The 23,817-nt window shown below is 40.2% G+C and overlaps 1 protein-coding gene across 2 annotated transcripts in view; it reads left to right on the top strand.

The window, feature by feature from the left end:
• The window catches only part of LOC122999636 (rho guanine nucleotide exchange factor TIAM2), a 69,410-nt gene that overhangs the window by 40,423 nt on the left and 5,170 nt on the right, over positions 1 to 23,817 (top strand). For both annotated transcript variants that reach the window (XM_044376710.1, XM_044376712.1), the window contains 11 exons: positions 2,918 to 3,389; positions 4,486 to 4,661; positions 9,260 to 9,484; positions 13,005 to 13,190; positions 13,286 to 13,426; positions 17,311 to 17,370; positions 18,893 to 18,958; positions 19,690 to 19,768; positions 20,012 to 20,101; positions 20,193 to 20,426; positions 20,809 to 20,891. In XM_044376710.1, the coding sequence (XP_044232645.1) occupies positions 2,918 to 3,389; positions 4,486 to 4,661; positions 9,260 to 9,484; positions 13,005 to 13,190; positions 13,286 to 13,426; positions 17,311 to 17,370; positions 18,893 to 18,958; positions 19,690 to 19,768; positions 20,012 to 20,101; positions 20,193 to 20,426; positions 20,809 to 20,891 (1,812 nt within the window). The remainder of the gene's footprint in view (positions 1 to 2,917; positions 3,390 to 4,485; positions 4,662 to 9,259; positions 9,485 to 13,004; positions 13,191 to 13,285; positions 13,427 to 17,310; positions 17,371 to 18,892; positions 18,959 to 19,689; positions 19,769 to 20,011; positions 20,102 to 20,192; positions 20,427 to 20,808; positions 20,892 to 23,817) is intronic.

A 23,817-nucleotide genomic window follows, 5' to 3' on the forward strand; every position in this document is an offset into this window, starting at 1 on the left:
TGTGTTTTCGTTACCTTAGAATGAGTCCTTTATATCTACATAGGGAGCGCGTCCTCTTCCACGGAGCCCGCCATGTTTCTACAGTAGCCCAGAAAGGACAAACCAAACACTGGCTCTAGAAAGGGACTTTTAATGTTTTTCGCGTGTTTTGCAGCCACCGTAGGTTCTCCTCCACGCTTGGAACAGGAGGTGTATTCAGTTTGTTGCAACCTGCAACCTCATACACACTGCTCCTTTAAGCATTTCTATTTTCAAACTGCTATTTCACAATATCTTTGTCCATATTTCTCAGTATTCTTTTTCCGTGTCATTTTCTTTCTTTTCTTTTTTTCCTTTTTTCACTTGAATGAAGTAGCGATTACCATGAAAACACTGCTTAAATAGACTTTAAACAATAATATAATATTTAACATTATATGTAACATTTTAAACACTTCATATACAGCAGCTGGACAAAATAGCTCAAGCAGTTGACAGAATAGAATAAAATACAACTTTATTATCCACCAGAGCGGAAAATTGTTTTTGACTCACCAAAACATAGAAGCAACACAAGATATAGAACTGCATTTGATGATTATTTTCATTATCGATTAATCTGTGGATCATTTAATCAATAAACTGATTAGATGTTTGGTCTATAAAATGTCAGAAAATAGTGAAAATGTCAATCACTGTTTCCCAAAGATGCAACGTAAAGTGTTTTGCTTTTGTCCACAACTCAGAAATATTCAGTTTACGATCATAGAGGACAAAAGAAACCAGAAAATATTCACATTTGAGAAGCTGGAACCAGAGAAATTAACTAATTGATTAAATGACTAATTGTTGCAGAAACAGTAAATTACAATACACAAATAAAAAAACACCTAAAGCACAGCATAAAACATTAAAACACAACATAAACTGTGGAGATATAAAGATTTGTGGCTCCATTTTATTTAAGTTTAAAACGCTGACTGCACTTATAATACTTCATCTGATTTTATTGCATCATCAGAGGGTGTACATATTTTTTTGTCCACCTTTTCCTTCCCCTTTCTAACAAAAACACGCTTCCAAATAACAGCTTAGCTACCATATCCATGTTTCTCATAACACACATCAACAATCTGCTGATCTGGTTTCATTCTGTGTGAAATCTGACTCGGATAAACTTCACTTCCTGTTTACATTCAGCAGGATGAGATCACATCCTGTCTGTGAGGGAATATCAATGGGACGTGAAGTGGACTGTAAAAGCTCGACGGCACCTTTTTTCCTTATTTACTGTACTCTGATTCCATGGTGATATTTAAAAGGCGTTTTTATCATGATATAAATCTTAAATGTCCACATTTATCCAAAATAATATGAGACCTAGAGACCTATTAGTGTGACATGAGTGTTTTTTTTTATATGTTAGCTTCTTAGCACATTTGTCTGAGTGCTGCGTAAACGGAACAAACCATATTAACACCCGTTTATTTGTAATGAAGGGGAAAATTCTGCTTGTTAAAACTAACTCATAAACACATTTTACTACTTAAAAGTAAATTTAGCGAACAGCTGCGGCAGAGAAGTAACAGAGAAACTCGTTCTTTGTCTTAAAATATGCTTTTCTTTATATGAATGTGTTTGTTTGTCTCTCGGTACTTTCCACCTTCTCTACTCTGTCTGTGGCTCAACGTTTGCAAGTTCATTGGTTTTTTTATATGGTTTCATTTCTAAATTAGACCTACGAGCAGGTATCTCACACCCAGGTCTATTATGAAGCTGGAAGCATTTATAGTTTTGGGACATTTTATATAATTTACCTCTGTTCCTGCTAGTTTTTAATAACTACTGTATATAAAGTACAAGTCTTGTCTGCCGTTAGTCCGTTTCTCACTACTTTCTGACTTCTTTGCTATATCTGCGCTCATTGAAGATGTAAATCTTTAATGACAGCTCACAAATATATCGTTTAATTTGTTTAAAAGTCTCAGTAATTTCCTAAAACAGCTGGTCACTGTAGTTTTTAATAAACAGACAGGAGGAGTGAGTATTTCTGGCAGCAGAGTTTTTGATGAAGAAGATATATCAGGCTTTAGATAGACACAAGGGATTTGTTCCACTGTCTTCTCTGGTTTAAGGTTTCAGTCTGTTTCACTGGTGATGCTGGTTGTGGTATAATCTGGCATAATTGGATTTTTTAAAGGGGACGTATTCTGCTTTTTGTGGTTTTCTGTTATTTATATCCTGTTCTGATGTTGGATGATAAACATGGTCAAAGTTCCAAAACTTGAGGTGAACGTATGTTTCAACCTGCTCTGAACACTTCGTCAGTGACGTTTTTTTTTACTTTCTTGACGAGATGACGTCAGCTTGTTACATGTCCATAAAAGGTTGTCCTTTATGTAATCTTTGTCGCTAAGGTTGTTGCTAAGGTGTTTCCATGTGTTGTTCACGTTGTCCATTGTCATGTTGCGGATCTGATTCAGCTCCAACATGTACGGATGTATTTGAGAAGTTGGCATTTGGAGTAAAGAGCGAGAAAAAGATGTGAAATCCTGCTACTGTAGTTTGATTACGTAGTTTCTTGAAGCTGACCAATCAGAGCAGAGTGGGTCATCAGGAAGCGGGTCTTAAAGAGACAGGAGCATTTTTAAAGATATTCCATTAAAGCCCCAGAAAGTAAATACAGACCTGGAAATGTGAAAAAATCAAAAATGTTGTTTTGTGTCGGGCTGTAGTTTGAATTGTGCTCTCTTGCACCTGTAACTACAACCAACAGTGATGTCACAGTGTCCTGGAGTACACCTGCACATCACCGCAGTTTTGTACCTCTAGTGGCTGCAGGAGGAATTACAGCAACGTTGACTGTACAGCGAACACTCGCTATTTCACTTTTGATAAGAAATAAATGAGTTAAAGATCAAATCTGTTTTCTCTTCAGGAGCCTTATGGTAGTGAAGTCGGTGATGTCTTTATGAATGGACTGGACTCCGGCACGCTGTGGTCCTCCAACCCTCTCCACATCCTAAACCTGCACCAGAACCAGTTCCCACCGGTCCACTGCGGCTCCTCCAGGAGCCTGAACCAGAACCAGAGCAGCGACGCCCAGCGGCAGAACGTCTACGAGAACTTCATGCAGGAGCTGGAGACGGGCTGCAGCCGGACCGAACCGTCAGAGGACGACGGAGAGGAGGAGGAGAACGATGTGGAGGAAGAGGAGGGGGATGAGGAGATGGACGGGGAAGTGGAGGTCGGAGGTGGGGAGCAGCTGGATGTCCTGTTAGAGAAGGAGCAGGGCGTGGTGCGACGGGCCGGCTGGCTCTCCTTTAAAGCTCTCATCACCGTCAGCAAGGACAGGAAGCTGGAGCTGGTGGCCCGGCGCAAGTGGAGGCACTACTGGGTCACACTGAAAGGTACGTCCCTCTGTCTGGACCACGCTGAGATCTGAGGAAAATACTCCAAAAAATACAAACAAATAGTCTAATATTCAGTGGAAGAAGTACTCAGATCATGTACTTCAGTAAAAGCAGCAATATGTCTGTGTAGAAACAAAGTCCTGCATTCATTTCACTAAGTAAATAAGTATCAGCATCAAAACATACTTAAAGTATTAAAAGTATTCATTATGTAGAATGCCCTAATTCAGAATAATGTACATTATATGATTAGATTATAGATTATAATTAATGATGCATTAGGTCCTCCCACCCAATAAAGCCATCTTAAAATACATCATAATTTATTTGTTAATTATATTTTGTATTATTGATCTCAATCTGCAAAGTAACTTGTAACTTAAGTTATAAATAAATAAATGTAGTGGAGGATAAAGTACATTTCTCTTTGAATTGTAGTGCAGTGAAAGTATCATGTAGCAGAAAATAGAAATACTCAAGTAAAGTACAAATATCTCAAATTTGTATTTAAGTACTGCGCTTGAGTAAATGTACGTAGTTATTTTCCATCACTGAAAGCAAGAGAAGTCCATCAGAAAATGCTGCAAACTCCTTGAAAATGTCCACGATGATCTGACTGACTGTGCTGCATATCCTGCTTTATTACATTTCATTACATTTATTTGGCATCCAAATTACACTTAAGTGCATTCAAACTCAGCCGGAACTCATTTGAAGTGCATCTCCTTCAAAAAACAACTATGTGGAAGTTCTTCATTCGTAAAACACAAGTGTGAAATTGTGAAAACAAACATGAATGAACATGAATTCTGTGTGACCTCCAGAGTCTGACGCTGCTGTATGGAGTCGCTCATTAAACCAGCAGGAAATCACCATCAATCATCAAATGATTTCTGTCTTTGTAATCAGAGGAAATGCATCAATTCATACAAATCTAATACACATGATGCTGTAAAAGAAACAAGCACCAAGCTAACATTAGCAGGGTGGGGTGCAGGGTTTTAATAAAGGGAATATTCCCATGGCTCCAAAAAGATAATGTATGATTTAGAGGTGTTAATATAAGAGGAAATAACTCCCTCTGCCCCCTCAGGTTGCTCTCTGCTGTTTTACGAGACGTACGGGAAGAGCGGCGGTGCTGAGCAGGAGCTTTCTCCTCGCTACGCTCTGCTGGCCGACGACAGCATCGTCCAGGCCGTCCCCGAACACCCAAAGAAGGAACACGTCTTCTGCCTGAGCAACTCGTACGGAGACGTCTACCTTTTCCAGGTGAGACGACCACTCGCACACAGCTGGAACACACAAAAAGAGCTTTTTTTTAATTACTTTTTCTGCTATTTTAGTCTCTTTTTTTGCCATATTGTGGTGAAAATGTGAGGAATTAAAGTTATTGGTGTGTTAAAGGTGACTCTGATATCCTAAAATCCACCAGGAAGACTTTATAAAATCATCCCTGAGAAATGAAGACACACACATAGAGACATGATTCACAAACAACCAGAATAAATTTAATCTCTTGTTTCTGTAAATAGCTCTGGTCCTGCGGCATTTTTCACATTTCTGTGTGGAGCGACAGTGATTTTTACGGGAAGTGTTCGTCCCATTCTTTGTGACTCTGAATCCTCTTGTTTTCTCGTGATTATCTGTCTTTTGATTGCTGGCTGTGTTTCTTTCTCCCATCACACTCTGTCATTACTGCCCCAGAACAGTGTGAATGAATGGCTCGTAGTGTTTTTTAGGAGGCTGTGGTTTCTCTCCATCAGCTTCGCCACAAACATGCACAGAGCCGCGAGCACATTTTACGATTTTCTCTGCATGTGTTTTACTTAGTAATTACCATGTTGGTGTGGGCATTTCCTGCCTGTGCTGCCAGCTCTACACCACCATCACTGAAGGAAAGATGGAGGGGGGGGAGGGGGAGGGGGGGCAACGAGAAGAAAGTGGATTGTAGTTGCAGAGTCCTACAAATGCAACACATCCTCATAATTGCAACAGTATAGGTACAAAATTTAGCCGGCAAAAAACGACCTATGGTGACGTTTACGCCATCTAGCGGCTGTAGTAACGCACTCCACAACGACCAATAGGAGCGTAATATGCCGCTTATCCAAAACCATTTAGAATAATTATGTTTTACGGTGTGACGACGCTGTAATTACAAAAACCACTTAGTTAGGGTTAGAGAGAGATCATGGTTTGGGTTTAAATGATCACTTGAAATGTGGTTTTTACTTCCTTAAATTTACACAACTTTCATCGTTATGGTAACAGTAAATACCACAATGTGACGGTTTTTAAAAAAAAAAAAAAAAAAAAACGTCTCAACTGGCGGTTGGAAACAGGAAGTGAGCAGTGGTCTCGTGCAGAAAAGTCCACATTTTGCCACCTAACTATCTACCCGCCTCCTCGTAATAAGGCTATATCATCTTGTCAAGTCACTTTATATTGTCGTCAGCCGACGTCAATATAAGGTGATTTATAGGCCCCAAACTTTTACTAACTACTCCTAGCAGATTAACCAGAGCCAGCGTCCCAGGTCGTAATTACTACAGCTGTTAAACGTAACTATAGTTTTTAATTTTAGACCCGTACTGTGGTTTTTGTTGTGAGGACGAGCTGACAAACGAGTTTTGACCAGAAGACAAAAGAAAAATAAGACAAAACTAAAGAACAGCTGTTTTGACTAAACTGAATCTGTTCAGTTAAAAGCAGAATACGAGGTTTAGCTTTTGTCTATTAGACTGAACAAAACACGATTGTAGCGTCTGCCGTGAAGAGATGAAGAGATGTTTTGGGTTTTTCCCATCTTTCAGTTACTGGAACCAGAAAAAAACTTTCCTTAAAAACTTAATTGAAAAAAGCAGTGATGGAAGAAGTATTCAGATCCTTTAGTACTAATACAACAATGTAAAAACACTCCATTACAAGTAAAAATCCTGCATGAAAAACCCCTCTGCAGTAAAAGTACGTAAGTATTATGAGCTTGATGTAGTTAAAGTATTGCAGTAAAAGTAGTGGTTTGGTCCCTCTGACTGATATATTATTATATATGACATCATTAGATTATTAATACTGTATCAATACTTCTGATTCAATAGATACAACATGTAAATCAGACAAACTAAATCAGGAGTTGTCTGTTTTTTTCTTTTTGATGGAGCTAGACTAACAGTTTCCCCTTACAGTATTGTTATTTTAGAGCTGCAACAAATAGTTGATCGACGGAAAATTAATTGGCAAGTCTTTTAATAATAGAATAAATGTTTTAGTCGTTTTTTTAAGCAAACATTTGCTGGTTTCAGCTTCTCAGATGTGAGGATTTGATGCTTTTCTGTGCAATACATGATAACAAGCTGAATATCTTTGGACATTGAACTGTTAGTCGGAAAAAACAAGACATTTAAAGATGGCTCTTTGACATTATAGCAGGAGTTTTTCATTATTTTCTGACATTTTATAGATTATCAATCGTGAATAATCATGAGTCGCAGCTCCAGAGTATTCCTTTAAGTTGAATGAAAATAGTTTAGAAGACAGTTGTATGTATTTACATTTATGACATTTAGCTTCTTAATAAACTTCGTCCATCCAGATTAATTCCTCGATTCTCAAAATCATGAGCCGCAAAAAGCAGGAGGGGAGAGGGTCAAAGGTCACCACTCTCGTAAAATAGATGCAACACATTTCCTGCAGCGTTGTTGACCCGTGATTCCACTTCAACAGGGGAACACTTATCTCTGTGATCTTCCTCCTCACACTTTTTTACGAGCTCAGAAAGCACTTTTTTTTATTCCCTGAGTGACTCTCACTGCTCTCGGCTGCAGAGTGTGTTTGCTGACACACAAATCACAGCGAGGTTCATCTACACCACGTCTCCATGGATCCCTGAGGAGGAGGAGGAGGAGGAGGAGGGGGAGGAGGAGGAAGGGGGGGATAGCGCTGAGGCGTCGAGGAGCTTTTGTCAGGCACTGAAAGGAGCTGAAGACGGAGGGTGAAAACCCCGTAATGGGAGTCACGACACCCGGCTAATTACTGCAACAAATGTTCGTTTTTACGACAATGACCCCGACAATGAACCGGTTAATCCTCCGACATGTTTCCTTCTAAACAAAAACACCTGTTAGTGTCATGAAATGCAAGCTGTTCAGGTCTCCCTTGTGTTTTGCTCTTGAAGGAAACATTCCGTTTTTCAGCTCAGATCTTATTAGAGCCGCAACTAACAATTATTTTCATTATCAATTAATCCGTTGATTATTTTCTTGATTAATCATTTAGTTGTTTGGGCCATAAAATGTCAGAAAATGATGAGAAATATCGAAAAGCCTGAGTTGACGTCCTCAAATGTCTTGTTTTGTCCCGACCAACAGTCCACAACCCAAAGATATTGAGTTTACTGTCATAAAGGACTAAAGAAACCAGAAAATATTCATATTTAAGAAGCTGGAATCAGAGATTTTTTCTTAAAAAATGACTCAAAACGATTAATCGGTTGTCAAAATAGTCTGTGATTAATTAAATACATGGCAACTAATCGATTAATTGACTAATTGTTGCAGTTCTAGATCTTATTAAAACGTTTCCCATCATTAAAGTCTGTAACACCTGATAGAAACCTGAATTTTATTGGTGGAACATATCAATATGTTCATATCAATAAGATCTCTGCAGCTCTACAGAAGCTTTTTTAGCCTCTTTTAGCTTCTAGGTTTGGTTTTGCGGCAGATTTCCTGTTTGAAAGTTAGAGACGATCTGGTGAAGAAAGTGGAACATCTCGCAACTAAAGAGACAGATATCGTGGTGGAGACCAAACCAGAGCTAAAAGAAGAGACAATAATGGACTTACATTCATCAGGTGGACACAAACATATGTCAGATATACAGCATGTTGGATGTTGTGTTTACATACAAACATGAATCGTAAACATCTTTTTAAGTATCAGTTAGTGATGATGCCAACAATCAACCAACCATCAAACCACCAACGATACCAACCATCAGACTTTGATTTGAACAAATACAGTGAATCTACCAGAGCTGCAGACCAGACTTAAGTCACAAAACTTGAGAAAAAACGTCTCAGTGTTGACGTGGTAACATCCAGGAACAATAAAAAGTAAACAAAGATGCCATCAGACAGGACTAGGAAGTTATATTTTTTGCACAAAAAGTTAAATTTCCTATCAAACGGGTGTTTTTATACATGTTAAAGCACGTCTGGAGGGGATCTTTAAAGACAACTTACTGAGAGAAATAATATGTGATCAGCATGCCTCATTGGTATTGTGATATGGATTAGAGCTGCAATGATTAGTTGATTAATCAATTAGTTGCCAGTTAAATTAATCGCCAACCGTTTTCATAATCTGACTCATTTTTTAAGAGGAAAATGTTCAAATTCTCTGATTCCAGCTCCTCACGTGTGAATATTTTCTGGTTTCTTTAGTTTTCTATGACAGTAAACTGAACATCTTTGGGTTGAGTGATGGACATTTTTCACCGTTTTCTGACATTTTATGGACCAAACAACTAATCAATTAATCAAGAAAATAATCGCCAGGTTAATCAATAATAAAAATTCTGGTTAGTTGCAGCCCTAATAAGGATTATTGTGATTTTTTGTTTGATGTTACTTCTTGACATCACACGGTGAAGCTTCAACATGCAGAAACCTTTATGTTGTGTTTCTGTGTGGTATTTGTTTGCCTGGATGTTTCTGTAATGAACTGCAGACCAAAATAAATATAAAAAAAACCTTCAAAAACATCTCTGGAATCTATGTCTAGTCTAGTTTAAGAGGATGTTGACACTCGATGCGGCTTTGAAACAGAAAAAAATAAACACATTTTTTGTCTCTTCCTCCCGTCCAGGCCACCAGCCAGACGGATTTGGAGAACTGGGTGACGGCGATCCACTCGGCGAGCGCCTCGCTGCTGGCCAGGCGTCAGGGGAAGGAGGACACGCTGCGTCTCCTGCGCTGCCAGAGCCGCTCGCTGCTGCACAAGATCGACATGGACGGGAAGATGAAGAAGATGGCCGAGCTGCAGCTGTCCGTCATCAAGGAGCAGAAGAACAGGAAGGCGGTGGAGAGCCAGGTCAGTGTGACATCAACGACCTCAGAGGAGATGTTTCACTGACTTTTATGTCGTCTTCTGCCGAGGTCACAGGTTCAATCCCAGGTTCAATATAAAATTAATCTGCAACAATTTTCATAATGGAGCAGTGATTTAAGTCATTTTCAGGAGGAAGTTGTGTTGTCCTCTGATGCACCTGTCTCATATTCAGGTGTTCTCAGCGACTTTTTCAACTCTTTTAAAGGAAAAAATATTCCTAAAATATTCTTAAATGTGAGAATTTGCAGCTTTCTATCATTGCAAACTGAATTTCTTTGAGTTTTGGATTGTTGGTCGAACAAAATAAGACATTTTTCACTGTTATCTGACATTTTATTAACAAAAATAAATAATCGATTTATCAAAAAACGTGAAAATAGAATGAAAATCATCAGTAGGCAATAGAATATGCACTTCTCCTGCCTAATACGCTTCTAACTGTCTCTTCTGACTGTGTAAAGTGAAAAATAAAGTGTCTAAATCTCAGTGACATCCTGCAAACTAATGATCTTGTTCTGTCTGGATGAGTTTACTGTAAAAATTTCAACTTATATTCATTATCGATTCATCATCTGCAGATTCTTGATTAATTGTTTAGTCTATGAAACGTTAAACAATAGTGAAAAATGTCTTTCAGTTTCTCAGACACAGCAGCGATGTCTTCAATTTGTTTGTTTTGTCTCACTAACAGTCCAAAACCTCAAAATATTCAATATATGACAAAGAAAATGAGACAAATTGTCACATTTGAGAAGCTGGAACCAGATCATTTTTGGCATTTTTGCTTGAAAATAACAGCAATGAGAGAACAATGACAGCAAAGTAGTTTCTGGTTATTTTTTGTCAGTCAATTAATCCAGAAATCGTTGCAGCTCTTGACTTAAATGTCTTATTTTTCTTCCGATCAAGACATATTTCTGTCTACGCAGGTGAGATAATTCCATGAAACACAACAGAAGAAGTCAAATATGTCAAACGTTTTTTGTGTTGTCCTGAAAACAAAAGCATCTCAAACGGAAACAAGCTCAATAAAACCACCTCACTGGAAGATTTTCAGCCCAGCAGCACCTGCCTGAGCAGGACCAGCAGCAGCAGCAGCAGCAGCAGTGCGGAGGGGATCTTATAAAGACGTTAGCAGCTCTGAGAGCCAGAGAGGAAACTCGTTCTGTAACGGCAGAAATCATTACGTAACAAACAGCCTGCAGCCTGGATGTTCTGGCAGCTGCAGAGCAGAAAAAAAAAAACTTCACGTGGAGTCTTAATATCAGTTCCAGATGTGTCAGGGCTGTTACCGGCAGCCTGAAACAACAAACGCTTGTTTCCCGCTAACGACGGAGTCAGATGAGGCTGCTGAGGTGATATCACGAACCAAAATGTTGAGGCGGTGACAGCAGCAGCAGCAGCAGCACCAGAGAAACACCAGCGGCTCACCAAAAACAGCCAGAGTGAGAAATAAAACACCGTCCAGCAGCCGAGTGACGGCCGAGGGTTTGATCACCTGACTGAAGTGTTTTTTACGACCACATGAGATGTTACAGGCTGAATCCCACAGTGACCATTTAGTCAGGATTTCTCTTTTGGCTAAAATTCAACAGCAAAAGTGGAAAAAGTCAGTCAGTTGTTTTGCAGAGTTGGTCGTGTGAGGATTAAAATCTGACTTTAATTACCTTTTAACGACCGACTCTGGCTGATGCGAGGCGTCCGTGTTTGTGTGGTTTTTCAGACATTTGTGTATAATTATGCGTCGAGTTGGGGGGTTCGAGTCAGACTGGAACCTTTGTTTTCTGTCATCTCTCTACTGGCACCGTCTATATATGACATAAAAAACAAAAAAACACACCAGGGTGCTCAGAAAATTCCCAGTTTCCTTCTTTTAAAACCTTTTTTTTGTTGTTTTGTTTTGTTTTGTAGGGGTGAAAAAACCCTACTAACCCTCCCAGAGTAATAGAAAACAGAATATCCATACAAAAATATATAAATAAGGTCATGCAATATAATAAAAAAAAACACAAAAACAAACAAAAAAATGCACAGTTGCAAAAAACAGACACACATAATAGTAATAATAATAAACAGCACCAGTTCTAGTTAGAAAAATCCCAGTTTTCCCATCGAGATTACAGCATAAATGTTGAGATAAACGATATAAACGAGTCAGAAACTGGAAATTACGGCAACTCTGATATGATGTGAACGTGGCACGGTGCCTCAACACTTAGCTAATGGTTCAAACTGCCAGAATTGTGCAGAATAAAAACATGATGTCGTGTGATTTTAGCATCAGTTATGTAGTGATCATAGTAGTATCTATGTAGTATCATAGTCTTTGGTTTGTGGAATATTTGCTAAATTCAAGCAGCTGCATCAGAGATTTAGTTAATTAGTAAACAGCTGTTGTTCACATGATGTAAAAGCAGCGATTTAGAGTCTAATTGTTCTTAGTATCTGATAGGTTTTCCCCTGCTTGAATATTGCCAGCTGTGAGAGAAATATGTCGTTCAGCAGCTGGTTAATCTCTTTCTCTGAACTGTGAAACTGATCCCAGAGCTGCAGTTTGAAGTCAGACGTCCTCCGACTGTAGATTAGAGGCTAATCTCAGTGTACTCGATATTCAATTACACATTAACTCTGAGAGAGAGAGAGAGAGAGGGGGGGAGGGAGGAGGCAGAGGAGAAGGAGAAGGAGGGAAAATTCAGTTGTGTTTTTTTCATTATTAGATACGAACGTCCACGTCTCTTCAACCCTAGTCCATGTTTGTGTTCTTGAAGTGGCGTGGGAAAGAGTCGGAGAGGGAATTAAAAGGAGAGGGAGATGAAAGGGAGGACAGGATGGAGAGAGGAGAGGAGAAGAAGAAGAAGAGGGGGAGGAGGAGGAATTCCTTTCGTCGGTCGTCTCTGGTGATGTTAGATAAGACTGGTGATTGGTGATAATCTCACGCTGAAGGACAAAATAACTCACAGCTTCATTACAACAAAGAGGAGAAAACAAAACAAGCGGCAGCAACAGAGTAGAAGTAGTGGCAGCTATGACGTCATGAGTTATATTAGGAGCTTTTAGACCTTAATGAAGGGAGGATTTATTAGTTTTAGCTGCAGTTGAACCTAATAAACTGATAACTAAGATGACGGTATGTCAGCATGTGTCTGTCCATGTTTGCAAAGCTGAGCAGGAAACCTGAAGCCTCGACTGAAGTGAACAACAAGGTCACATCGATGAGGTAATACTCAGAGCTTAAAAGGCTGATAGAGAGTAAATTGCTGCTCTTTGTTGTTACCTCATGATAGCAGCTGAAGACGATGATGAGGAGTTTATCTGAGCCTCTGTCATCTGTGGTAAAGTAACCCACCTGTAGCTGTAAACGGATTTAAATATAGAATCAGGACGATGCGGTCGAGCACAAGACAAACAAAAGGTGTTCTGTGTGAGTAAAGAAAGGTTTGTTGGATGGATCAGATCCTGGTTTATCAACAGTATCACTGACCTTAAATGACTCTGTGTGCAGATCCAGCAGTGGGAGCAGAACCTGGAGAAACTGAACCTGGATCTGTTCCGGCTGCGGTGCTACCTGTCCAGCCTGCAGGGCAGCGAGCTCCCGAACCCCAAGAGCCTCCTCGCCGTGGCCAGCCGGCCCTCCAAGAGCATGCTGGGACGGCTGGGAGTCTTCTCGGTGTCCTCCTTCCACGCTCTGGTAAGAACGGAGACGACCAAAGAGTCAGACGGGATTATAGGTTGAGTCTCAAAGTGCCTCCTGACCTCCTCTCTCTCTCTCTCTCTCTCTCTCAGGTGTGCAGTCGAGACGAGGCGACCCTGCGGCGACGGCGTCTGTCAGGTGGAAACCTGAGGAGGCGGGGCCTGCTGTCCTCTCTGAAGACTCTGGACGGGCTGAACAGACGCTGCAGGGACGGCAGACACTCTGCGTCTCAGGTAACACGACACACTGCAAGACTTTTGCTTGTTTCAAAGGTCATTTAAATCAGATAATTTCACTGCATTTTGTCAAATAAACACAATTATTAACAGAAGAATTTTATTTGATTTAAACCATAATGTTGCGTCTTGTTTGTAAAAAGTCATATAAAGCCTTTTGTGTCTCCAGAGGGAGCTCATGATGTCACTGATGATGTCATTTGAGTCAGCATCAATTGGGGCTGAAGACTACAAGTTTCAAAATAAAAGAAATCTGGGGGTGTGATTGTGTGGAGTTAGAAAGAAGTAGAAGTAGTTTGAGAAACAACAGTTTTGACAAAAAGATCTTAAGTCTCCACTTACTGTCGTAGCTTTTTCTGGAGCTTTTATCCAGTTCACAGCTGAGTAAAGTCCACTTTGTTTAGTCAAACTATTCATCACAAAGCCAGACTGTTTCTGCGTTGTCTTGTGAAAAGGTTCATTTTGTATTCGACCACAGATGACTGACATGATTGGATAAAGCCACTGATCATTGGTTGATTAGTTGCCAACTATCGAATTAATCTGCAACTATTTTGATTATTGATTAACTCTTTTATCTTTTAAGAAGTAAATTTCCAAATTCTCTGATTCCAGCTTCTTAAATGTGATGTAATTTTCTGGTTTCTTTAGTTTCTATGACAGTAAATATCTTTGAGTTGTGGACGTCATCTTGGGCTTTGCGAAACAGTGATCGACATTTTATTGACCAAACATTTAATAGGTTAATCAGGAAAATAACCAACAGATTAATCAATAATGAAAATAATCATCAGTTGCAGCCCTTCGTTGGTCTTTGTGGCCAGTTTTCAAACAGAAAAAACATGTCAGCTGTAAAAATTCTCCGAAATCAGCACAAACATCAGCTCCTGAACAAGTCTGAGGAGACAAACATGTGCATGTGCGGAATCATGTTTCATTTTATAAAGTCTTGTTTTAATAGTAGCTGATGTCATCATCTAAACGCTCCCCGATTGGTGGATCTCACAGCTGCTGATTGTCAGTGTTTGTTTTCCACATTAAACTGATCTCACATGTTCTCATCTGTCTTTGCGAGGCTGATTTCTGGCCTCTCTTTACACAACTAACTATCATCAGCCAGCTGAAGTTCCCATCATGCTCGGCTCCTGGAGGCCCCCTCTTGATAAACAGCGAGCTATTTTAGTACTCTGAAAGTCCAGAGGAGGATAAATCTGTCGTCTCCTCTCGCTGCAGCTGCAGACGCTGTGTGCACGCCTCTGTATACGACACGAGCTCTGAGTCTCTCGCTCAGTGTAAACACAGTTTTATAGTTAATACATTTCGCTCTCCGTCATCTCTCCTGGTCCGCACTTCACGGTCATAAGTATGTGGACACTGTGGATCGGTTTGGTCAGCCAGTGTGAGAACATTCCTGCAGCAGCAGCCAGATGTTTCTGCAGTTTGTGTCCAAAGTTTGGCTGGAAGCCGACAATCCCGCTCTGATCTGAATATGCAGCCAGCCGGTAGTTTACTTCATCCTACAGATAAGCTAAACGATCAGTAGCTGCAAGTTTAGAGAAAATCCCAATTTTTGTACAACCTGTCAAGGACATAACTCCCATTAGACATGAGGTGAACATGTCCTTCACACTTTTATAGTTGCAGTTGGAGTTACTCACTAAAATCTCTCCAAACAGTTATGACTGTGAGCTCACAGTAATAATCTTTATGGACTTTCTTTGCCCTGGGTTCAGCCTCTCAGGCTACAAACAGGGAAACTGGTTGTACCTGCAGCCTGAGAGGACGACTACTGTCACAACTCAGGACTATGCACGATTTTCAGGGTGAAAAGATCATATTTTTGAAAGCGTGAATAACTTAAAAAAGCACCTCACAGTGCTGATATACCTGCTTTTTACCAACACATGCTTTTGCACAACAGAAACAGAAACCATGGTGAGATTAGGGCAGAAGAAGGAGCAGCAGTGACATCATGGTGATGTCTGTGTCCCTGCAGAGCTGCATGGTTACATCAGATAAATGCACTCTGAGTTTCTCTGAGTTTCTGCTGTTGTTGTGGTGATCTGAGTCTGTTGCGGACGTTGCTTTGTTATACTGACATCGGTCTTCTGCTGAATTGCATTATTTCATGCAGCTTTAAATCCTGAAGACATGATCAACCAAGTCTCCCAAAGAACGAAGAACGCCTGGTTAATAGCAAGTATATCAGCGGCTTTAGGGAAATCTTAATGCGACATCATACAATACGCTCTTACAGCTGTGTCAACAGTTTGTGTTTGTCTCTTTCCTGTTTCAACATGACACTTTCCCCCGTGCACAAAGCCAGCTCCATAAAGAAACGGTTCTCCCAGTCTGGTGTGGAAGAACTTGACGCTCCTGTTTCTGAATGAGATCGAATCCCTGCAAAGGCTGAAAACACAAAGCTTCCTCTGAGTCCTGCTGAAATCAAACAGAACAGGCTGAACATGTAGGTTTGAGACCGGTCAGATGTAATTCTGTGAGCCGGATCCCAGTGCGGATCGGTTCTCAGATCGGATCCGAGGTTTCCAGTCAGTCCCGGCCCACAGAGACAGTCTGCTCTGTCGCATCGCAGAGGGACATGTGGAGTTAATCGCTGCATCGTCTCTGCAGGAGAGAAATGCAGACGGCCCACACAGTTACCAGACAGTCTCCTGGCTCTCTGCTCGTTACTGCAAAACGCTTCATTCCTGCCAGAAAAACCAACTGTCAGAAAGGTTTTTGTACACAAGAAACCTTCCTGGATAAAAGTTTCAGCTGGTGTCTATTATGTGACTCACAGGGTGTCTGACAGTATAACTCATCCGTTTACATCAACTACTCTTCATGCTTGGGTTGGGTTTTTTTTTTTTTTAAAGTTATTAAACAGTTTGTGTCACTTCTGAAAGAAGTAATAACACATTCTTGTTCTTACAAATGAGAAGCTGTAATTATAATTAATGAAACACTTCAGAAACATTTCAGTGACAGTAAACTGAACATCTTTGAGGACGTCATCTTGGGTCTTTGGCAAACATTCGATCGACTTTTTTCACCGTTTTTCTGACATTTTATGGAGTGTTTTGTGTTTACCAGGTTAACAAATGTTGGTAACCAATTACAATGAAAAAAGTAACGTCTGCACGCTCGTTCCAAACCTTCAGCTCTGTAACCAATTACAGACAAACAGTCTAAAAACAATCCAAAAACAAAAGCAGAGGTTGTGTTTGGTTTCATCCAAATAAGGTACGAACCACGTTCGGTGAAGATTGGGTGTCATTTTTTTTTAAAAGTAGGAAGCGAAAAATGTGCAAATCCACAGAAAAAAACATCTTCAGTTATTATCCGCAGTGTTAAATGCTTTATAAGTGACCACATGGTGGCGCCATGAACATGCTCAACATGTTAGAAGTGGAAGTATGTGTGAGTTTATATTTCCAGTCTAGTCTGTATAAATAAAAATGTTTTGTTTGAGTGTTGGCTGGATCTTCCTGCTGCCTGTATTCAGAAGAAGTCTGTAGTGTTTTCATGATGATGATGATGATGATGATGATGATGATGTGTTCATGCCTCTCTGGTGGTCCTCAGACTCCAGGCTGACTGCAGCTCCTCCGCTCTGATTACTGCTCCAACTTCACAAACCTGTAATTTCAGCACAGCTCAAACCCCTCGTTTTTTTTTTTTTTTTTTTTTTCTCTCATGATGCCCCGAAGCTAATTTTGGTTTTTATTCGGGGGACAGAATTAGTATCAAAGTCTTGTTTTTTTTTGTTCCTTGACAGAACAGTTTTTAATTAAGTATAAATATAGACTGTGAAGTGTGTATTTTTAGTTTTGTACTGAGTCATGACTTCACTCGCTGCGTTTTTTTTCTTTTTGTTTTAGGATTTCAAGAGTCAAACCGTCACCTCGTCTGCTCACCACACCGCCGTCTGCAGCTCTGAGGTACAGTCTACACTTTATTTTATTCTACTGTCATTATATGATGAGCAAGAGGAAGGAAGTCGATTTCCAGTTGGAGGAGCTCAGTGTCATATTTATGTTTTACGCCAATTTGTACACAACTTTATTTAGATCCTATAGAGTTTTACAGTAGAGTAGCTGCTGGCTCCTGTTCTTTATTCACATTTTAGTTTTCTCTTTAAATGAAATCCGAGCACTTTATTAGGAACGCCTGTGCAATCGAATGCAATCCAACACAACAGCTCTGCCATAAATTCTACTTTTATGAAGCTTCTACATTGTCAGAAAGGTGATAATTCTACTTTATGTTTATTACTGAGGTCGTAGTGAGTGGTGTGGAGTACCGGAGTGGGTTATATTGAAGTGTTCCTAATATTTTGTCCACCTCATTAACACACTGCCGTGACTCCAGCCTGGTGCGTAATAAATACTGAATATTCAGAAAAACAAAAGCAGATAATTCTTCGCATCATTGCAACAAACTACAGAAACAAGGACAGAATTAAAGAGACGATTATTGACGCGTTTCACATGATGCGACTCGCTCGCTGTTTGGTTTAAAGGCTGCAGCTTGTTGTAGAGGTTCGTGATGTTGTAGTTCAGAGTTTGCTGCCACCAGTTGACCTTTAACCCCCCCGAGGAGGAGAGAAAGACGAGAGGAGAGAAGAGGAGGGTGTTTGGTTAGCTGGACAGCTGTCTCATTGCGAGGAGGAGGAGGATTAAAAGGTCCGAGAGCCTTTTATTCTCCCAGAATTCCTTTGTTCCTTGGTCTTAATCCTCCTATAGAGGCAGAAAATGACTCCGCCCCCCCCCCCCCACCTCTTTTCCACTCCACATGACCTCTCCTCCTGCTGTCACATGACCTTTTCTTTTGCTCCTCGTCTTCCTCTCGACGTGACGCCTCCTCCTCCTCCTCCTCCTCTGTGTCCTGCTGCTGACTCTCTCCTCTCCAGCTGACTCCTCTCTGATTTTAAACAGACATCTTTCAGCCAATCACAGAGCAGCATTTATCACACCTGTGGTAGAATCGATCATCAAGTCTTTATTTTATGTCATTTTGTGTCACATCTCATGTTTTCCTGCAGTTTGGAGCAAGAAAACACTTCGGTGTGTTCACATGTTTGGATAAAGTTCAAGAAAGAATCTGAGATTTAGATATTTTGTTTTTGTGTTTTTGTTTTGATCATCTTGTAGTTTGGATTTATCAACTCTGTATATTGACTTTTGATAAAAACATAATATTTTAATAATAATAATAAACTTTATTTATAAAGCACATTTTAAAACAATGTGACAAAGCGCTTAAAATACCCAAAATATATAAAATAATATTTTAAAAAAAACAGTAAAATAAACAAATAAACACATAAAACAAACTTTGAGCTTTTTAAAAAAAAGTTTAATTAAATTGTTTTATTGTTTTTATTTTTATTTCTTTCTCATGTTGAAAACAAAACTTGCCTGTTGACTTTTTTTTATATAAAATATGTGTTTCCTCCTCCAGAGACTGGACTGTGTGTCCAAACAGAGGGAGGCGGCGCCTCCTGCAGGCCGTCCTGCAGCCCTGCAGGTGAGTTCACTGCATGACTCTGACTGCACACAAACCAGACGACCATAATATTAGTGATGATGATCAGTTGATGAAGGTTTAAGAATTAAAACATATTTTTTGTACATCAGGACTGAATCTGATCCACTGAGTCTGCAAACTTCATGTACAGAACTTAAATGAAAAAGTGTGATCGAGTAGTAGTAATAATAATAAAGTTTATTTATAAAACCTTTCATACATTAAATGAAGCTCAAAGTTTAATGTCTGTTATTGTCTGTTTGTGTTTTTATTGTGTTTGTTTAAAAAAGAAAAGAGCAGCAAATTTAAACAAAAGTTAAAACATTAAAACACATTTCAAAAGGAGGAAAGACGTAAAATAATACAGTTTTTTTTAAGTACATCCACTAAAATGTTCATTAATCTACAGAATAAATGCTTGTTTATATATGTTTATATAGTTTTAGTATTTTTATTAATTTTATTGCAAGAGTTGTTTGTGGTTTATTGTTTTCCTCTTTTTCTTTTTTTGCTGGTTTTGACATGTTGTTGTCTTCAAAAAAATGACAAAAGTGTCTTCAGACTGTACAGAAATCTGAAACACTGACAAACTGAAGTTAAAAATGTCTGCAGACTAAATAAAATAGACTGATAAGAGTTGTGATCAGCTGATGTTCAATCTAAACCACATTTAATTCAACCCTCAGTGATGAAATGATGAAACGTCTCCTCTTGTTGTGTCTGTCGTTCAGGTGTGCGATGAGCAGCAGCTTTCAGCCGGTTGTATTTTCACTCTGAACGTCTGTCGGCCCGACGCCGTGAAGGACTTTGGTGAGAAAATAACTTCAGCGGCCGAGGTTTTAAGGTCAAACTAAATTAGAAGTTGGACTAGTTTCAAACCTCTCAGGACGAATTTCAACTCTGTTCGTAGCAGAGTTTGGAGTTTGACATCTCAGGAGAGTCTATGTTGGGTTTTAAAATGCTTTCAAGTTCAAAAATGGTGGAATATTTTCATAAAATTTAAAGAAAAAGCACCCAGACTCACCTGTTTTCTCCTCAACTGTGACGCTGCAGGGTTTGCGGTGACGGGTCATGTGGACGGAGCGGGGAAAAGTCACATCTACGTCAGCGAGGTCAACCCGCTGGGTCTGTCCGCCAGAGAAGGTAAAACATCTGACGTCAACAAACAACCCTACAGTGGTTCAGCTCGATGATCGCTCCATGACCTTTACGGTTGTTTCTGTTTACCCATCAGGCCTCAGGGCAGGAGACGAGATCCTGAGCGTGAACGGGGCCGCCGTATCCGGACTGGACCTGGATCTGATGCAGAGTCTCTTCAGCCACCAGAAGCTCCAGCTGCTGCTCAGGAGAGAGGAGTCACATGACCACGAGGAGCCCGCTGACCCCGCTGACCCCTGCCAGCAGCCGCCTCCTCCTCCTCCTCCTCCTCCTCCTCCTCCTCCTCCCGGCCTCCAGGTCTGGACCACAGGTACGACAAACATCATCCAGGTTTTGTTTTATTACGTTTTATTACAGTTTTTACATTTAAATCAAGGAAGAATAGTTAAAAACAGCACACAGAAGCAGATGTTGCTGTTTACCATCAACAATGAAATACAGTATAAGTCTAACATGCTGTTTGCCTCTTCATATTCATATATCTCAGGATATCTTGACACATATGAACGTGATTAGATGATCATGACGTCTCTGCTTCATTCTGCTGTATATATCCCTCATTTCCCTCCTGTGGACTTTGATTTAGTGAGCGAGTATTTTTGCAGCTACTCTGTTTTATGTCTTTGTTTTTTACTCTGAAGAAACGTGCCAAACAGAATATATTATAACCGCTCGTCGTGTTGATCTCACAGCTTCTTCATCTCCCGATGACGGCGTCCTGCCTCCTGTTTTTGACGATGCTTCGACGTCTGAGCACGCCGAACCGCCGGGACAGGTGAGGTTCAGCCTGAGTTTTTGGTCTCAAAGAAAAAAGTGTTGTTTTTTTTTAAAGAACTCATCCTAAGTTCTGGAGGCGTCAGATCAGTAAAAGACAATGAGAAACTTAAGTATTTTGACTTTTAGACCCCGTTTACACCGAGTCACTTGGTTGGATTCAATCTCAAAAACCTTCTGGAGGAGGTTAATAAAGCAAGTCGAGCTTTATTTATACAGCACATGTCAAACAGACCTCATGTAAGAACAAACGTATTCTTCTCTTAAAACTTTCTGCCTTTTTTCTTTGAGGTTTGTTCATATGAGTCATCCAACAAACTCTTTAAACATCACAAACTCTTTGATGCTTCAACGTGAAGTCAGAAGCTACAAACCGTCTTTCTAAAGCAAAGCGCTCCATGACTAGTATGAGAGGTGGTCATGTGACAGTCACAGAGATATTAGAGGAGATCACACCTGACATGATGAATGTAAATGAAGCCTTAGTTTGGATGACTCGTTGGATGTGTCACTTCTAGCTGCCATCTTTGTTTGGTTGAGTCTTGCAACTGTGCATCAGGAGCTGCTTTCATACTTTTATGTCTTCATGTCACCGGTATGTGATCAATAATGGAAAAAACAATCATTTGAAAAGAGGAACCTGCCCTGAAACAGCCTCCTGCCTGTAGAAATCCTCCTCCCACAATCCTCTTGTGCTTCCTGAAGCTCAGACAGACACCTTCTGGGTCACATGACCTCTGATCAGGCTGCTAATCTGGGCTTACACCTTCAGGAGAGTGTGGAGTGTTTGTTTGTGAAGTCAGACCTGAAGGGGATTAATGGCGTCGGCTCGTAGAACCAGAGAGAACTCGTAGATGTTGTTCCTGACCGGCTCCCCCTCCTCCTCCTCCTCTGGCGGCTTCTCTCGGAGGCGACCGGCGTCCCCATCGTCCTGTTCCTTCACCATGGGCGCTCTGTGCTGGGTGCTGCCGCCGGAGGAGGACGAGGAGATTCTGGAGGAGGAGAAGGAGGAGGACGAAGAGGAGGATGAGGAGGAGGAAGAAGGGAAGGTGTTCCCCGGCGTCGGCCTGGTGGAGCAGCTCTCGGGGCTGCTGGATGAGGCGGCGTGCTGCCTGGGCTGCCAGCGGCCCGCCGACGGCCTCATGCTGCTGGTAAACAAAGTGAGAGAGACGCTGGATGTTGTCGTGTTTGTTTGTTTGTTTGTTTTTTGTCAAAACGCATCTGATTGGACTCGAATTAGTGGTAAAAACTGGTCGTCTGGTCGTTTGTGGTGGTTTTTTAGGGGTTTTTTGGCATTTAGGCCTTATCAAGTATCCTTATGATCATGTTTTAAAACAGCTTTCAGAGACCAGGATGTGGACGTAGACTAGTCAGTAAAACAAGAAATATGATGGTAAATGATGATCAGCAAACTAAAATGAAGTCTGACTTCTGTAATAATAATAATAATAATAATAATAATAATTTCTTATTCTAAGAACCAATGTTACAAAGTGCTTTAAACAAAATAAACATTGCAAAGGAATAAAAGAAGATGCAGAAAAAAAACATAAAACAGACAGAAGATAATTAAAAAGATGTAAAGCACAAAAATCAAATCAAAACAACTTTATTGTCCATCTTTGTTGCACAAAAGTAGAAATTCGTCTTCATCTTGCAGCGTGACAATCAACATCAGATATCACATCATACGTCACAAAAATAAGTAAAAACACTAAAAAATTAGTTTTAAGAAGTGATTTAAAAGAAGATGGTGAATTGGCAGATAACGCTGTGAAGGAACTGTACTGTCATTCTTGGTGATTTGATGTGTTCATTCTCACCTGTTCACGTAACTCAGTCTGTGCAGAATTAAGAGGCTGAGATGTTCAAGGGTTCAGAGGTCACGTGATCATTTCAGTCCCGCATGAGTCAACGTCTCGATCATTTGACGTTTTTCATGTAGATTCTTTAGTTTTCTGCCTTTTTCTTTCTTCCTCTTCCAGATTGAGAATTACGTACAGGGCAGAAAAAATGAATAATGAGAGTTTAATGATTAATAACAGCCAATAACATGACTTCTTTTGTCTTTCAATGTGCTCATAACTATCAGTAAGTGTGTATTGGGCTGGATTGGACATATTTGTGAAATATTAGTCTTATTTCTCCAGAGTTAACTCCGATGTTCCTGTCTGCTGTTTCATAACATCATGGTGCGTTTAATGAACAGTTTTTACAGTCGTACATGTTCTCGAATTGTTTCCCCTGTGATTTTAAGCAGCATGTTTGGACATTTACTTCTTCGTTCTGTGCTGCACCGGTTGGAGTTTTCGCCTTAATTAGAGCTTTAAATTTTAAGTTTATATCCCAGGTTGTGTATCTGAGGAGAAATACAGAGAGTGGATCAGATTCTGTCCTCAGAGACGAGATGAACTCAGCCTTTCTGGAAGTTAAAAGTGTTGCTGTAAACGTGATGCATCCTCACCTATTATTAAAAGCTGTGTGGCTGCGAGGCGAACGGTCTGGAGCTCTGAATTTATCAGACTGTCAGCAGTTTATTAGAATCTGGCAGCAGAGATTATGATGATGAATGAGGTTGGCTGGCTGGTTGGTTAAAACCTCGTCCTCCTTCAGGGTCGAACAGGCTGAGAGAGAAAGAGCTGCATGTTTCTGTTTGAGACAGATTTCATCGTTCATATCTGCAATGTGCTATTTTATAGGTTCTTTCATTTTATACTAATCTTATGTCTATAACTCTAAGAATGAACAGTTACACAGCAGCAGCGACTTTATTTACCATTAAAAACCTGCAAATTACGTAAAACATTTCCAGAAACGGACCTGTAAAATAAAGCGTTACCTTGATATCTGCTCTATAATTCATGTTGCAGAGCCAGAGGGAACTGAGAGCTCAGCAGAGGCATAAAAGGAAAAGTCGTGTGTTTTGT

The sequence above is a fragment of the Thunnus albacares genome, chromosome 16 (assembly GCF_914725855.1).
Source record: "Thunnus albacares chromosome 16, fThuAlb1.1, whole genome shotgun sequence".
Taxonomy (NCBI): Eukaryota; Metazoa; Chordata; class Actinopteri; order Scombriformes; family Scombridae; genus Thunnus; species Thunnus albacares.